A 17,620-nucleotide genomic window follows, 5' to 3' on the forward strand; every position below is an offset into this window, starting at 1 on the left:
TTTTGTGTACCGTTACTTTACACCCAAGGAAGTAACAGGCAAGACTTTTCCGGTAACAAATCCATCTTTTATCGCCACATCCCTCAAAATGACATAACACTACATCGCCTGTCAAACTGTCACAAAAACATTATAACCTAAGCAGCAATAACTGAAAAACAACCTTACTGTATGTGTGCCCTTAACATTCAGCACTGAATCAAGAGATAACCTTTTTGGTGAGGTAATTGACTATAATTTTCTGTAAATGCCTCCCTGAATCGGTATTAGGAAAAGACTTGAAAGCAGTTGAATTGGCAAATTCTCCCGCACAGAGATTAAATAACTATTCCAATATAAACCCGCTTTATTTATTCTCTAAACTGTTTTGAGCCAGCAATTCTAGAAGCAATAGGATGAAATTCACACTCTCCCAAGCGTAACATTTACAGTGAGATTGCATTTTAAGAAAAATTACACTATATACCAATTTAAAAGGTAAAATACTTCCTCCTATTCTATCTTAATGTGACTGTGCTGAGAATAAAAGCTAGGGAGGTTGATGTCCCCAAAATTATAGTAATATGATGTGAGCATTTGAGCAACTTTTTCATGCTGTCACCGCTTGCACTGCTCTGCTGTCAATCCCACAATCCCCTGTGCGAGCCTGGCGCTCAGCTTCAATAGAGAATGAATTCAGTATGCCTGCTCATGTCTGCTCACTTCGCACCAGTGGACATGTATACCATTGCTCAAGGGTTAGGTATTTTTTCAAAATAGTAACCCAACCATCCACATCGTGAACAACCACTCAGCAACACCCTGGCAACTACCCACAAAACAAATACATTCAGCACCAGAGGAATTTTCTTTAGAAAATTAAAAAATGTAGTTCTTTTTGCAATTGCAGTTGGTATCTCTACACTTCACCTTAAACAACCTGACCTCGGCAGAAGAAACGCTGATATTTAATGTTTATCCTTGTGGGATATAATGCAAGTCTTTGTGTAATTACTGCATCTCTTTCCTCTGGGGTGCTTTTAAAATAACTTCATTTGCTATTCTTTCTTCTTTAACCACCACATTTCTCTTGAGAATATTACACAACAGCAACAAAAAAGAGTTTTGTTTTTAACAAAAAAAGATCACAACAGGGACAGCAGAAGATCAATGAAGAAATCAACTTCAGGGTTAAAGGAATACGGCAACTTTTTGGGACTTTTCTTATTCACCGTATCCCCCAGAGTTAGATATGTCCATACATACCCTTTTTATCTCCGTGCGTGCCGTAACTCTGTCTGACGCACCCACCACTAGCCTAGCTTAGGACCAAGACTGGAGGTAAATGGCTCCAGATAGCATACTATACAAATCACAACATGTAAATAGGAAAATGTTGGCATTATTTTGTCACTTATTGGGAGCAGTATGCTAGCTGGAGCCATTTGCCTCCAGTCTTTGTGCTAAGCTAGGCTAGCGGTAGGTGCGTCAGACAGAGTTACAGCACGCACGGAGATGAAAAGGGTATGTATGGACTTATCTAACTCTGGGGGATACGGTGAATGAGCTAAAGTCTCAAAAAGTCGGCGTGTTCCTTTAAAAGTATTGCTGGATATGGAAGCTTTTTTTTTTTCCTCGCAAAAAATAACTGTGAGAAAACTGGCAATTGTGAGTTATAAATTCAGAATCGTGACATACACACTCGCATTTGCGAGAAAAAAGTCAGAATTGTAGGATAAAAAGTCATAATTGCAAGCTTCAACAGCTGGACAACAGTCTGAATATAGCAAAAAAAAAAAAAAATCAACCTCTGCATTTAACTAAATAATCAGCCATTAAGCTTGAAACACAATTGAGAGTTTTTAGTCAACTGCGCATTGTATGACGGCGTTCATGAAATGCATTTAATGTTGAAATCTCTCCCAGTAGTCCAGTAATCTCGGTGGGCAGTAGAGCAGCTCTAGGGTAATGAGGCAGCCTAAGCAGGATGGCTGGTTTTGGTCCCAGGTGAGACAAACGCTTAACCACTGAACATGCTTTTCGGTGTATAAAACTACAGCTTACATGCTTCAGCACTCTTCAAACATAGTAGAAAATTGCTCTCAGAAGAGTGAGTGCATTATCGGTATACATGATATTATCTGAGTGAACAAGTTCTATATTAAAATACTACTGCTGTGCTAACTTTGACATTCAAAAAAAGTATGTTTTTGTTTGCACTCCAATCAATTTTGTACATGTGATACTTAAATTAGTATTTAAATTATGTATATGTTACTACTGATAATTAGTTCAGTATACACTAATAGTCTAGTCTACCAATGCATTTTTATAGAGAACAGAAATTGCTCTGTTCACTCTTGAATGAAAAAGGTAACACATTATTTCAATGGTCCTCTAACAATAAGTAACTTTGCAACTACACGCCAACTTCTGGTCATTAGTAGACTGTCTGCTTAATATCTGCAAACACTTTATTTTGATGGTCCCCCAAAAGACATTATACTGACTATACAGTAAGTAACTTGGCTATTACGTTTCAACTTATTCTAACCTGAACCTAACAGTCTACTAATACTCTGAGTTGGAGTTACGTATAGTTAGTAGAATGTCTAAAGTGGGACCATTAAAATAAAGTGTAACTAAAAAAAGAGTTTAGGGTTAAATGTCAAGTGAGCATTTCCTCTTGATATTTTCAAAAAAATGTTGTGACACTGTTAACAAAAACTGCAATAAAATAATTGGTAACACTCTGTTTTAAAGGAGCCGTATGTAAGATTGTGGCCAAAACTGGTACTGCAATCACTTTCAGAGCGGTGTATCCCCTCCCCCTCCCCCCTGACTCGAGGTTGCCAGATAGACTGCAGGATCCAGCACGAACGTAGGCTGCTACGTAGCTGTGGTAACTAGAGCAGAGCTGGCAACCCGGATGCTGAAACACTACTGACTTTGTGATTGGTAGATAGGTGAAGGGTGGCGCTTCAGGCCAAAACACAACATGACAACATCAACATCAGTTGAGGGCTGCAACTTCACTTTTTAAATGACAATATCCTGGCCATACTACTGTTGTCAGTGATATAAGTATTTGAAATGAACATGATTTCTTAATGTCTAGTGACATATCAGGGCCATTTTATGATTAATTGAAATACATTTCTTACATACAGCTCCTTTAAAAGAGAGAAAGCAAAAGGACAAAATGAGTTTTTGAAGCCCGAATAATCTGGTTTATAAGCCTTCTTTCAGATCCTCCTGTCCACTCGTCATTGGAAAAATATAAACTTGACGTGATAAAGTCTATGCAATTATGCAAACTAGTGAAATGAATGTTTCACTAAATGCACAAGTCGCAATCCAAACGTTTTTTTTCTGAGTACGACTGAATGGCATAAACAACTGCTCGCGCTCTGCAGGCACTAATGGAGAATGAATTCCCTATCAGCAATAAATAACAGAAAATACTCAGAACAGCTGTGAGGTGGCTTTGGTCCACACAGGATTACTGCTTTGTGTCTTGTGGTATTGATGAAAACCGAAAAGCTCAAACTACATGGTTGGCTTTTTTGTTGGGAAAGCTTCCAGAAATGTGCGAAAAAAATTAATCTGTAAATTTCAAACTAAACTGTTTGAATCTGGCTATTCCTGATCCTATTCCCTTCACTTTTTCTATTTTCTTTAACTCCGTTTTACTATACAATATACAGTGTACACCGAAAAAAAAGTTTAACACCAAACACCATTTGGTCTCGACCCCAAATGCATCAGTGACCTCGACTCTGGCCCTTCCAAGACAGTTCAAATGTGAAGAAAATGACAAGCTCATACATAGTGCAAGCTTTATTTGAAACAAGTTGACAATAGGGATTTCAGGGAGGTTTTTCCCTGCATTATATAGAGCCTGTACTTCTCTTGCACACATATTATTGTCTTTGAAATCTTTTTATGTTAAATTAGCACTTTAAGATTATGCAATTTTTATGCATTTCTGCATTACAGTAATGGTAACTTGCTACCATTCAGTATACTCTCTTTAAATAGAAACACAAATACGAGAGACCAGAAGCCTGGATAATGTTATTCATTTTTTTTCTGAATTATTTCATGTAAAGTAGACAAAAGGCCACATATAAGATAATGAATATTCAAAAGATTGGTTTATAAACCATTTATCATTATTTTGCGATATTTGATCACATGGCCGAAAAAAGCTTGTGAATGCGAATGCATAATCATTCACAAAACTATGATTTATAAAATGCACCATGCACAGTGTGGTGTATATACTGTAATATTTACATGCATGGTCTCCAAACATTAACCATTTTTCATTAGATGGAAGGTTTTATGCATCAGACCCCAGAACTCCTAAAAAAAGGAATATACTTTTTCCTTTTCATTGAGACTGAGACAAAAAAAAAAAAAAAAAAAAACAGTTTATTTTACACCTACTCTTGAATATTAGAAATAACATTTTTAAAAGTCATTCAACTGTGAAAACTGCTAACCTTTTAGCCAAAAAAAAAAAAGGTCAGCACAGAGTACAAGGTGGCATAATAAGTACAGTAGATGATGTACTACTGTAACTCAAAACTTCTCTAAGCAAACAGGTTCATCACGATAAAATGCACTCTATTAAAGGTCTGAGAGAAGGGCTTTTCATCCAGATGTCATCGTTGAAATCGTGATGGTTGAGAGAAAGAGAAGTGGCATAATTTACAGGCCTATTCGTGTTTGATGTCGCTGTTATTCTTTCAGTCTACTGAAAGATTTTGTTCATGACATGGGAAAGCCCTTGTGGAAACACAATAGAAATTCAGTTAAGATGTTAAAGTCAAACAGTCTTCATTTACCACAGCAGCTCTTGAACAAATGAACTCATGGCATTGGCATGTTCTTTTTTGAGAGCTGATCTCAATTTCAACATTTCTAAGACACAATGCTGGGTGTAATTACTCTGATGTGACATAACACATCAAATGTTTCAGTTCATATTGAGTTTTAAAGTCATTTAGCTGTATGGGGTGACAGTCTGCCCAAAGGAAGCTTTGTACACACAGTAGTGACTTTTGTAATACACATGACTCATCCTGTGCACAATCCTGGGTACAAATTAGGGATGAACAATATATTGATAATGTATTTGATTATTGGATATTTGAGATTTGTTAATGTATCCTATCTGTTAAAGGGATACTCTACCGTTTTTTCATATTAAACTATGTTATTCCCTTAACTAAGACGAGTTGATACATACCTCTCTCATCTCAGTGCGTGCACTTAATCGCTCTAGCGCGCGGCGACACTTTGAAAGCACTTAGCTTACCCCAGTATATTCAATGGTATCTAGCAGCAATGAATTTAGAAGTGACCAAACATTAAAAACAGTGACATCCCTATTTAAAAACAGTTACACGAGTAGTTATACGACCAAGTATGGTGACACAAAAATCGAAGTATTTCCAAAAGTGCTATTACGCCATAGATTATAGTTATCCTTTTTAACCAGCTTAGAAAAGCGCCACGTTTTATTTTGTGTCACCATACTTGGTCGTATAACTACTCGTGTAACTGTTTTAAAATAGGGAAAACGTTGATGTGTTTGGTCACTTCTAAATTCATTGCTGCTAGATACCATTGAATATACTGGGGTAAGCTAAGTGCTTTCAAAGTGTCACCGCGCGCTACAGCGATTAAGTGCACGCACTGAGATGAGAGAGGTATGTATCAACTCGTCTTAGATAAGGGAATAACATGGTTTAATATGAAAAAACGGTAGAGTATCCCTTTAATATTGAAAATGTTATTATGCATCCTCACTTTCGCCTATTTTTACATTTACCTCTTTCCCCGCCAGCGTTTTTTTTTTTTTTTTTTTAAGTTGCCTGCCAGCATTTTTGATCATTTTCACAAAACTTTCATGGCCTCCAGAATATTTTGTTGTGAATATATAAACATACAATATGTCAAAATAAAGAATTTTCCAAATGTTTTTGGATCCTTAGATTCTGTACTATTTCAGAAAATGCATAATAGCGCACCCTACCGTATAACAGTGAAAACATGGATTGCCGGAAAATGCCATCAATGGCGGGAAAGGTATGATTTCACCAAGGGGAACATGTTCCTGGATTAACATCTTTGTTGATCCTGGAACAACATTCCAATCAACTCATCAGATTTGAGGGACAAACTTACAGTTTATGTCAAGTTTAGGCTTACAAGGTGCTTCTACATCAGTGTTATTCATCATTTCCCCTTGTTTTTAGGGATAACTAATGGGTAGGGTTAGATTTAATGGTAGGGATATGCTTAGCATTACATTTTCGGACAGGAATGTTGTTCCAGGATCAACAAAATATGTTGACCCAGGAACATGTCTAAGCCCTGCAAAATCAGGACGTGCGAGGGGAAGTGATGTCATAAATGACAGAAAATTCTGTCAATGGCAGGGAAAGAATTGAATTACTTTTGCTTTCATCTAAAACTCACTTTTATTGAAGTTCATCTTTAAAAACAAATAATTTAATAATACTGTTATAGGTATTCTATAGGTATTCTATAGGTATATTATAACCTATATTATAACATATAGGTTATAATATACCTATATTATAACCTATATGTTATAATATAGGTATTATAACAGTATTCTGTTATAATACCTATAACAGAATACTGTTATAGGTATTCTAAAGGTATTCATTCATTTTAGATTTTAGTGTTTTGTTTTTAATTTAGTCTGCAATTGCATGTCCCATTTATCAGAAAATAACGATCAGCTTATAGCAGTATCATAATTTAAATATTTATGCATTCCTAGTTCATATAATCTAACTCTCTACAGTATTTCACTTTAGTTTAAGAGCACTCTTTAAAAACGTATTCAACATTGATTATTTTCACTTCAGCAACAGTGTGCTGTTCCAGAATGTGCATACATCTCTCCAGCCTAATAATGAAACAATCTACTTATTTTTTTCAAAGTTTAAAACAATAGTCTGAGTAATCTGTGGGTCTGCTGAACATCAAGCTCAAAGACCCGGATAATGCCAAGGTCATTTCAGTGCTAACTACTACATGTTCTCATGCAAGACTACACCACTGAGGTACAGAAGGAGGAGGAAGAAGGCCAAAGATAGAGAGAGAACAAAATAGAGCAAGAAAGGAGGTTGAAAGATGAATACAGAGAGAAAACACTGGCCTTATTCATTTAGAGGTTCGTCTTATCATTCTGTCTGTCTAATATGAAGACCAAATGCCAGCTTATTCAGAGTAGGCTACTTTATATTTAATGAGGAGAGTAATTAGACGCTCTACCGTGACCCCGTGTTTCCCCCGATCATAGGCCTCTTTCATAATGAACACATTTCAACAGCGTTTCAACAGACAAACCAAGGTAAATTCAGGTAAATCAAACAACGTTCTTTTTAAATGTCAAACGTGACTTGATTTACCTGAATTCTCCCTGTGTAGTGAACCACACCGCTAAAACATCCAGACGGAAAGCTGTGAAAGGACACAGTGTTGCCATCCCTCACTAAATGACCTAGGCTAAATGACACAGAGACAATGCTTATTTACAAACAGAAAAATATACTGTGCTTTCTACAATGATAAATGGAAACCATGCAAAATCTGAGCATAGTTATTATTTGTTTTTAGTTTAGTGGATCTTTTAGTTTAGTGGAGCTTTCCTCATAACAATGAGATCAAATTCTGCAATTTATCCAAACCATACACACAGCTTTGCTTGACCACTGAACTTCTGAATGTAGCCTGCTTCAAATCATGAGTGAATGAAAAGCTACCAGTGGAGAACAACAGTGAAAAAATGTGGTGTGTGCGCGTGTGTGTATGTGTGTGTGTGGTTTCACTACAGTACCACTGGAGAACGTGTACGTGTGTGTGTGTGTGTGTGTGTGTGTGTGTGTGTGTGTGCGTGTGTGTGTGTGTGTGTGTGTGTGCGTGTGTGTGTGTGTGTGTGTGTGTGTTTCACGAGTTCACACTTACATCATATTAAACAGAGTAAAGATTATGCGAATTTGGCGTGCTGTCCAGGGGAGGGCTCTGGTCTCGAAATTTGGCCCGAACCCAGAGTTTTCCATAAATATAAAACATCATGTGTGTGTGTGTAACCATCTTTGTGAGGACCAGTCTTGAGTTTTAGACCATCGGAGTGAGGACCAAGAGAGTAAAGTGACATTTTGGCCGGTCCTCACTTTCTGAGACCCCTTTAAAGGCCTGTTTGAAGGTCATGTCCTGGTTTTAGGGATAAGGTTATAATTAGGTTAAGGTTAGGGTTAGGGTAAGAAGCTACTGATTGCATTGTATCAATGAATGTAATCGCAAAGATGTAGGTTACATGTGTGCGTGCATGTGTGTGGTCTGACTCTTCAGCAAATCAGTTTTTACGAACAGTTTGTTTTTTTTAAAAACGATTTAACGCTTCTTTTACATCATGGCGTAATTGCCAAGTGGTACACTAACATACCGGCATGAATTTTTAAGGGCTGTAAAACGTTCTAATCAAGCCGTATGCAGGTATAAAATACATACCTGTCAAGTTTTGGATTTGAAAATAAGGGAAATTTTCCTGCACCCACCGCGAGCAGTCCCACCACCCCAACCAAGCTCCAGTATCCCTTACATTTTAAGACAGGTGTACAAGAAAGCTAAAATCACCACTTGTCAACCACGTATAAACTACAATTGGCTTTATGCACAGCTGCACTAATTCCTGAACTTCAGCTAGCTCTTTTGTTTCCTGTCTGCCATTATTGGACAAACTGATTAATCCAGGCGTGATTATTGTTGTTGTGACTACTGAGGTCAGGCACACCTGGATTAATCAGTTTGTCCAATAATGGCAGACAGGAAACAAAGGAGCTGGCTAAAGTTCAAATTTTATTAAAATATTGAGCAAATTCCATTCGAAACTACACAAAGACATATGCCCAACCAAGGAGTTAATCTTTAAATATACTGATCTCATGCTCGCACCATGCTCTTAATGGGATTGACAAATGTTGATGGTTCCCGTCAACTGTTTGATTACCGACATTCTTCAAAATATCTTATTTTGTGTTCAACAGAATACATTTTTTTTTTTTTTAAATTGGGGGGGTTAACTATATTAATATCAGTTCATCAAAAGGCGATTTACGATTTGGGAATGATTACGATGTCTGAAATAGATTCTCGATTCAATGAGTGAATTTCAGTTTTTTAGCTTGGTGACCACTCGGAACGATTCAGAGAGGTTTCGTGAACTAATTCAAATGAATCATTAAAAAGATTCGACTCAAAAGAACGACTCGTTCTCGAATCGGACATCGCTAATCTCCAGCTGCAGCACAAATGGTGTGAGTCAGTGGCCGTGATGTCGCGCTCGTTACGGTGAGGTTTCCCTTCTTGTCGCACATACACAATGCGACACATCGAGCTCAACAGATAAGATGCAGAACCCATAGTAGAGAGTTTAGATTTAAACTATGAAATTCACTCCACGATCTAAAGTTGATAGGGAGGTCTCATTCAGCAAGTACCATATAAGGCGCATATGAAAAAACGCGCAGAACCCATCTCTTTAACTTACCTCTGAGCAGCATTACGATGAAATGCAGAGTATGGAGACGCAACATGTTTGATCTCCCCCTGTAAGAAACTTCCATCTTACGGGATGGCTAGGAAGGGCAGTGAAAGTGAAAAGGGATCCCTTTGCGCGCGGAGAGATGATCACAAAATTGCGCGATTAAGTTCCAGTATCGCTCTCGGAGGATATCCAGGCGCATTCATCATAATGTTCTTCAGTTCACACTGGGGTCGGTTTACTTTACTTATGGTCAAAAAGACTTGAGAGTCCGAACATCCCGTAACGCATCAGATTGGATTTATTGGCTCAGTCAAGATCCCGGAGGATGCCACTCTGGCTCCTCGTTGCGCGACAGATCCTCCACAAATATTGTGCTTTTCTCACATCCAAAATATTTTCCCATGCGTCGCTGTATCCAACTGATCAGTCTGCGGTATTTTTGTGTTAAGTAGCAGCGAGTGAATTTAATTTCCGTTCCTTGTCTACTTTTGTCTAAATAAAGTCTAGCAGGGTGGGTGGCGTTTCTGTGGGATTTCTTTTCTTTTTTTTTACCCTGATGCGCGACGCATAAGGCAGGATCCGTGTTTGCTCCTCACCCGCTCTCACATCCTAATGCGGAATCATCCCGCACATCCAAAAGTTGCTCAAGCGCACGATTGCACCATTTGCGTTTCCTATATCCTCGGTCTCGCTCCAAATAACCAGCAGAGATTATTACTTGGTAAATTTTCTTCCTCAGGATATCGTTCTAGTGTTAATAAAAAAAAAAGCGAACACGTTAAAGAAAACAAACACTACCAGCAAATATGTGCTGAAAAATAAGTGCATGGATAGGTTTTTCTGCGCCAACCTCTCCTCTCCACTCCAGCGAAGACACTGGCAAGTCCAAAATGAGGTGCAGGGTTAAAGCATCACCTGAGGCACATCATCCACATCAAGGCTTCTGTGCAAATACACTTCACCTGAACATCACAGTAGCTATCATAACACATTTCAGATTTTTAATAGACTACAAAACTTAAAACTGCGTTTACAGGAGCAGTCTAAAGAATGTTTCCCTCAAGATTGCTTTAGAGGGAAAAAGTTAGAGACACCAAGGAAAAAGTTCTAGGCAGTTTATGGTAGTCTCTGTTCCCAAATTGGTAAGTAAGTAAACATCAATGTGGCATGGCAGAAGTTCATTTACACATGTTTGATGATGATTGTAAGTGACAATAAATATGGTCATTTATAATCAAATTCTAATCACTGCAAAGCAACAGCGACCCCTTGTGGGAACAATGTGCCTGTGCGTGTGTGGGTCAGATTTTACCTACATTTAGGAGACCATGGCCTGGTTTTACAGACAGGGTTTATCTTAAACCAGGATTAGGCCTTAGTTTAATTGGGACATTTAAGTAGCTTTTATAAACGTGCCTTAAAAAAAAATTAAAAAAAATGCTGGTGTGCATCTTGAGAAAAAAAAAAAATGACAGTGACATATTTTAAGATATGTCAGTACAAGTTGTTTTCAGTTAAAACAGCTAAAATATCAATTTTAGTCTGGGACTAGACTTAAGCATATGTCCAATGAAAAATATTAAAAATATTAAAACCTGAAATTACCTTAATGTGACGACTAGCCAGCAGATTGTGAGGAAAATGGCTTAATAAACCTAATAAATGTCTTAATGAAAATCGAAAATTGCAAAAATATCTGTGTGAGGGTTAGGTTTAGGAGTTAGGGAATAGAAGATATCATTAGCTTGTATAAAACAGTAGAAGTCAAAGGAAAATCCCCCCCATGACAGAAAAACTAAAGTGTGTGTACGCAAAACAGTAAAAATTAGAAGGCCGAAAAAACTACAGAAGGGGAGAAAAAGACACAACTGTGACAGATTATCTAAACAGATGTCAGGCTTATACTGTGTGTGTAGTTTATTCTGCCGCAAGTTGCCATATATACCCAAATGTCTAATTCTAAAACTAATATTGCATTCTGGAAGTCATTGCTTTCAATTGTCATTGATATTTTGTGTGCTATATTTGCTTTGTGTGCTGTTTACAAGGACTGATCAGTTTCATGTGCAATGCATATAAGGTTTAGGTTTAGTAGGCCGTTGCAGAATGTTACTTAGTTTGCATTTCAAGACAGGTTTTATCAGATTCATTGGGTTTGTTATAAAAAGCATCCATCAGACCTGTCAGATGAAACTGCCGAAAACTGAGTTAATGTTCATGCATCAATCAATCAACTCCTCCGCACTTCTCAGCTTCAGTACAATATGGTTAACAAGATTATTGGATATTACACCAAATTTCTCTGTTTTTCTCTCTTTAAATCATATAGTAGGCCAATAGATGCGTCTGTAATAACAGTTGTGTAACCGTTTGGTTCATTGTGAACGCAAGCAACAAAACATGGCATCTTAGACACACTTAAGAGATGATTGCCTCTAAAAGGAAGAGAAAGAGAAACAACTGCATCTTCAATGAGCTAATCAACAGATTCCTGTCGAACACTCCTTTAGCTGCCACTCCACCATTTGTCATAAACATTCTCGAAACAGAAAGCAGCGCACAAATAGCCAGACCTGACAAGACGCCCCACTTTTCTGCCATCATAGCATCATCACGTCCTTTGAGAACCCTTGAACGGGGACTAAACGTGGGCTCACACACATTGAGATCAGATTGCATCTATACGCATGTCTATCTTATGCTTAATTAAGTTAGCGAGCATCGCGCTTGAATCCTAATGAGAATGCTCTCCCACATTACCGAATGACAGAAAAGAAAGCTGGCAGTCGGCCCGATTAGAAAAGAGAGAAGAGAGAAAACGATTGAATACAAAATGCAATTATAATCAGCTGCTTCATCTACAATCAGGCTTTTATGTAAGTCTTTTGCGCCTCCATTTGTTGATGAGGGCCTTTGATGTCTCGCGACTCGCGCCTCAGATGAGAGGCGGGAAAAGGGGATTGCGGATCAACAGGTTGGGTTAAATGAACAGCAGTGTTATTTACTAAATGGCATGCTGCAGGATCCCTCGGAACAGAAATGTTTTATGCTAAAATCGCCTTGACTTCATTAGAGCTGAAATGAGCAGACTTCTGAAGTTTGACAACACATGCGCTGCAAATACTCTCAACGCAACCAAATACAGAAACGCACCGCAAATACTCTCAAACACAAACAAAAATGGTAACACTTTACAATAACATAACCACTTTCATTACTAACAATGAATGAATCAATTCATGTTGATTTCAACACTAACCAATACATCATTAAAATCTAAAGTTGTATATGTTAATATTTAATGGACCTGAGCTAACATGAACTATGAACAGTTATTTTTTTTACGTTAACAAACAATAAATACTGTTACAAATGTAATGGTCATTTATCTTTAAGTGTCTGGAGACATGGAAAATATCTTATTTTGTGTTCCTTATTATAAGAAGGTTATACATGTTTAGAACGACATGAGGGTCTGAAAATGGTAATCAAATTTTCATTTTTGGGTTAAATATCCCTATAAATATGTAGGTCCACCAATATTTGACAACCAGAAAGTGCCCAAATACTTTTTGTCTGAATATTGAATAATGTCTATAATGTATGTAATTCTTATCTAATTAAAATAATATAATGTTATCAATAATTTAACAAAAATAAATAAAAATAAACTTTTTCTATTGAGAATTAACATTATTTTCACATGAATTGTGTCAAACATGAATTTGCTTACACATCATGTACTGCAGTCTATAGGCAACAGTGGAAATTTAAAGTGAACTTCAAAAGTGCATTTTAAACTATTTCAAGAATTATTTAGATATAATTGGAGAACAAAAAATAAATAAGCATTCACTCCAAAAGTAAAAGGATTTGAAATGGATTTCTCAGAGAACAAACAGAGGGTATGGATTAATTTTTGGCTGTTTTGCATTGTGCTATTATTTCACACTTTCGACAAAAGACAAATACACAAAGGCTTCAGCACACAGGAGGCCTGATCCAAAAAAAAAAAAAAGAGCTTAAATGTTCACTGAAATGCACACGCACACAGACGCCGCGGTATCCTGCTGAGAATGCTGGGAGTCAGAGATTAAGTTCTTTTCAGATGTGGCATTATTCAGCCATCATCCATTCAAACTTGAGTCACTGACATGAGCTGTATAAAGACAATTATAAATCCCCATTGATTACATTCTATCCTCCCTAAAGCCATCTAAATGACTGATATTCAGTCTGCTTTCTAGATCACTTTTCCACTGCCACTTAGTCTCAAGTCCACCTAATGTACTGTTCTGTGTTCATATATGAGCTGTGGAGGTCAGAGTGCATGTATTCATGGGTCTCAGATCAGCTGGTAAACTCATCAGGCTGTTAGTGGTATGGGAATATTGCTTGAGATCAGAGAAGAGGCCATTTCCTCAAGCTGTCAGTCAGAGCATGGTGCCAGACCAGAAACAGTGAGGTTTAAACGATTCCCTGTAGTCCACAATGCTGATTTAAGAGGAGGTACAGAGCAACATCAGTTGTTTATGATGCAATGCATTGTCAGCACTTGGAGATGCACATAAATATTGTCTATTAATAATAGTTATAAATATATGAATCCTATAATTAATAGGATTGTTTGTAAATAAGATTATATCAAATATTTTGTAGATAATGTAGATTTTTCCCTAAAGCTAACTATCTGGGTCGTCTCCAATCAACGTTCCCTGGGTGGTCTCCAATCTACGTTCCCTATAGCTACCTGGGTCGTCTCCAATCGACGTTCCCTAACGTCTCCAATCGACATTTAATATATAGTCTACCTAAATAATTTGCTTCCCTAACTAGCTTTCTTCCTGCGCAGGAATAATCGACAAACAGTCCTCAGCAAATGTCCTTTAAATGCTTTAATCACGGCCGGAGGATCTCTCGAGCAGTTCTCAGGGAATCTCCCCCAAGAAGAAGCAAGGCCGGAGGATCTCAGACAAATTCCATTGAGAATCCCACCAGCTAACACGAATACAACAGTTTTTATAGAATAGGGAGGTATGGCAAAATGATATGAATTTGATTGGTTCTTCATATGCAAACCCGTTACTAGGTAAAGCAAACTTTGTTTTAATGATTACCTCATTGTTAATCACAAGGTTCAAATTTAGTCATCTAGTTTCAATTCCCATATTTGTTATTTTTACACTCACACAAAGGGGTGAGTCAAAGGGGCATGGCAACACAACATACAACATTTAAAAACAGGACAGAACGTTTTAGTACATTAGTACAAAGTGTTATCATGTTAGCCCTAAAAAGAGAAATAAGGTTAGATGTTAGAAACATGGTTAGTTTTATATACAGTTTACTATTTTATCTATTAACAATCCACCACAATATCATATAAATTAATATAATTATATTACTATTATTATATAAATATATGGACATTTTATTTATGTGTATAAATGTTTACATATCAGGATAATTATACATATATTTATATATATTCAGGTTTATATTACCATTTTATATTTATCAGTTTTATATTAGTAAAACCATAAAACAAATGTACTGAAATAAAATCAATCTTTAACTTAAATAAAATAAAATAAAATAACTAAAACTAAAATATTAATAGAAACTACAATAGTATCTCAATAATACAAAAATAACAAGTTTGAAAGTTTGAAAAAAAAGTTTGAAAAACTGAAAGTTTGTCTATTATTTAGTAGTCCAAATAAGGTCATTATCTTTTATTTATTTAAAATAAAAAAATGGAAATAAGTAAACTATAAACACACACACACACACACACACACACACACACACACACACACACACACACACACACACACACACATACATATATATATATATATATATATATATACAGTGCAATGCATAAGTGAATACACCCAGTACACCCAAAGAGGAATAAAAAATCATATTTTGGAAATTGAACTTAATGCCTTAATTTAAAAAAATTGGAAAAATCCAACCTTTAAGGACACCAATTTTCTTTGTGAATGAATAATGTATCGTAAATAAATAAATGTTCTTCCTTAAAATACATGGTGCATAAGTGAGTACACCCCTATGTTAAATTCCCATAGAGGCAGGCAGATTTTTATTTTTAAGTATTTTTTTAAAAAAAAATTTAGGATACTATGCATCCTGATAAAGTTCCCTTGGCCTTTGGAATTAAAATAGCCCCACATCATCACATAGCATTCACCATACCTAGAGATTGGCATGGTTTTATTTCAGTTAGCCTAAAAGCTAGTTTGATTTGCATTGAGAGATGATCTTATGGAAAGTACCCCATGCCAATCTCTAGGTATGGTGAATGCTATGTGATGATGTGGGGCTATTTTAATTCCAAAGGCCAAGGGAACTTTATCAGGATGCATAGTATCCTAAAAAAAATTTTTTTTAAATACTTAAAAATAAAAATCTGCCTGCCTCTATGGGAATTTAACATAGGGGTGTACTCACTTATGCACCATGTATTTTAAGGAAGAACATTTATTTATTTACGATACATTATTCATTCACAAAGAAAATTGGTGTCCTTAAAGGTTGGATTTTTCCTAATTTTTTAAATTAAGGCATTAAGTTCAATTTCCAAAATATGATTTTTTATTCCTCTTTTTAGTCAACTTTAGCATGGGTGTATTCACTTATGCATTGCACTGTATATATATATAAGAGAATAAAAATGTCTCTAAAAAACTAAACTGTAACTAAAATTAAACCGAGATGCAAAGTTTATTAGAAAATGATAAATGATCTAATGATCTTGTTGAGAATACTAAATAATAGGCAAACTTTTGAAGTATGCTAGGAAAGGGGGAACTAAGGTCTGCTAAACATATATAATAATAATGACATATGCACAAGCACACCAGAGACCGGAGCTCTGCTTCTAGAGTTACACGGGCCCCTAAATGTGGGTCTCCACAAGACCCCGACAGATGCTGAAGATATTAACTCTATTATGTTACGACAGAACCCCTTTTGTTCTGTGTGTTAACATGTTTTTGACATTTACATTGGCAGCTATGGACTGTCTGGACCATATTTTTGGACCATATTGAAGAAAACTGAGAGGTGAAGTTTGCTGGAGGTGCTTTTTATCGAATTGCATGTTCAGATCTTCGGCAGTGCATTGAAAAATTTATTGTATTTTCGCAGTGCTTGGATTCATATCATATAAGGTAATATTGCAACAACTGGAATTTCAATATTCTAGACCAAAGGTTTCTTAATGTGTTATAGGGTTTGCATGTTTATTCTAGAATCTAAATCTTCACCAAGATGCAGAATACACATAGTAAAGGGTTGATTCATAAAACAATTGTGCCACTTTAGAGAGTGCAATATTTCAGCAAATTGCATCAATATTAAAATTCTTTCCAATGCCATTAAGCCAATAATTAAGGTTATGACTGATAAATGAAACAATAAAAGCTACAATTGTTATAGATGCTTGTAAATAATGTAATATCAATCGATACAATAATAATAAAAAAGTCTAATCTTGGCCAATAAACGGTATGGTACCACCGATACGGTTTGGCATCAGTATGATTTTTTTATGTTTTTGAAAGAAGTCTCTTTGTTACAATTTTATTACAAGTATATTAGAAGTCCTCGTCTAGAAGTCTCTTTATTTATTTGAATCAAAAACACAGTTAAAACTATTGTGAAATGGTTATTTAAAATAACCGTTTTCTATTTTTAAATATTTTAATGTCATGTATTCCTGTGATGACATTTTCAGCATCATTACTCCAGTCTGCAGTGTCACATGATCCTTCAGAAATCATTCTAATATGCTGATTTGCTGCCCAGGAAATATTTCTTAATTATCAACATTTAAAACAGTTGAGCTGCTTAATATTTTTGTGGTAACCTTTCTTCACCTCAGGATTCTTTAATGAAATTCAAAAGAACAGCATTGGTTTGAAATAGAAATCTTTTTTAATAGTATAACCACTGCGTCTTTTGATCAATTTAATGCATCCTTGCTGAATAAAAGTAATTGCTTTCAAAAAACAAACA

At 36.1% G+C, this 17,620-nt stretch overlaps 1 protein-coding gene across 1 annotated transcript in view; it reads right to left on the bottom strand.

Moving 5' to 3' along the window:
• LOC311066220 (transmembrane protein 132C) overlaps window positions 1–9,665 on the bottom strand; it is a 320,252-nt gene extending 310,587 nt beyond the window's left edge. The window contains exon 1 of the mRNA XM_084087267.1: window positions 9,578–9,665. Coding sequence (XP_083943393.1) covers window positions 9,578–9,653 — 76 coding nt within the window. The 5' untranslated portion in view covers window positions 9,654–9,665. The remainder of the gene's footprint in view (window positions 1–9,577) is intronic.
• Between the last annotated feature and the right edge of the window lie 7,955 nt (window positions 9,666–17,620).

The sequence above is a fragment of the Abramis brama genome, assembly GCF_963993115.1.
Source record: "Abramis brama genome assembly, chromosome: 16".
Lineage (NCBI taxonomy): Eukaryota > Metazoa > Chordata > Actinopteri > Cypriniformes > Leuciscidae > Abramis > Abramis brama.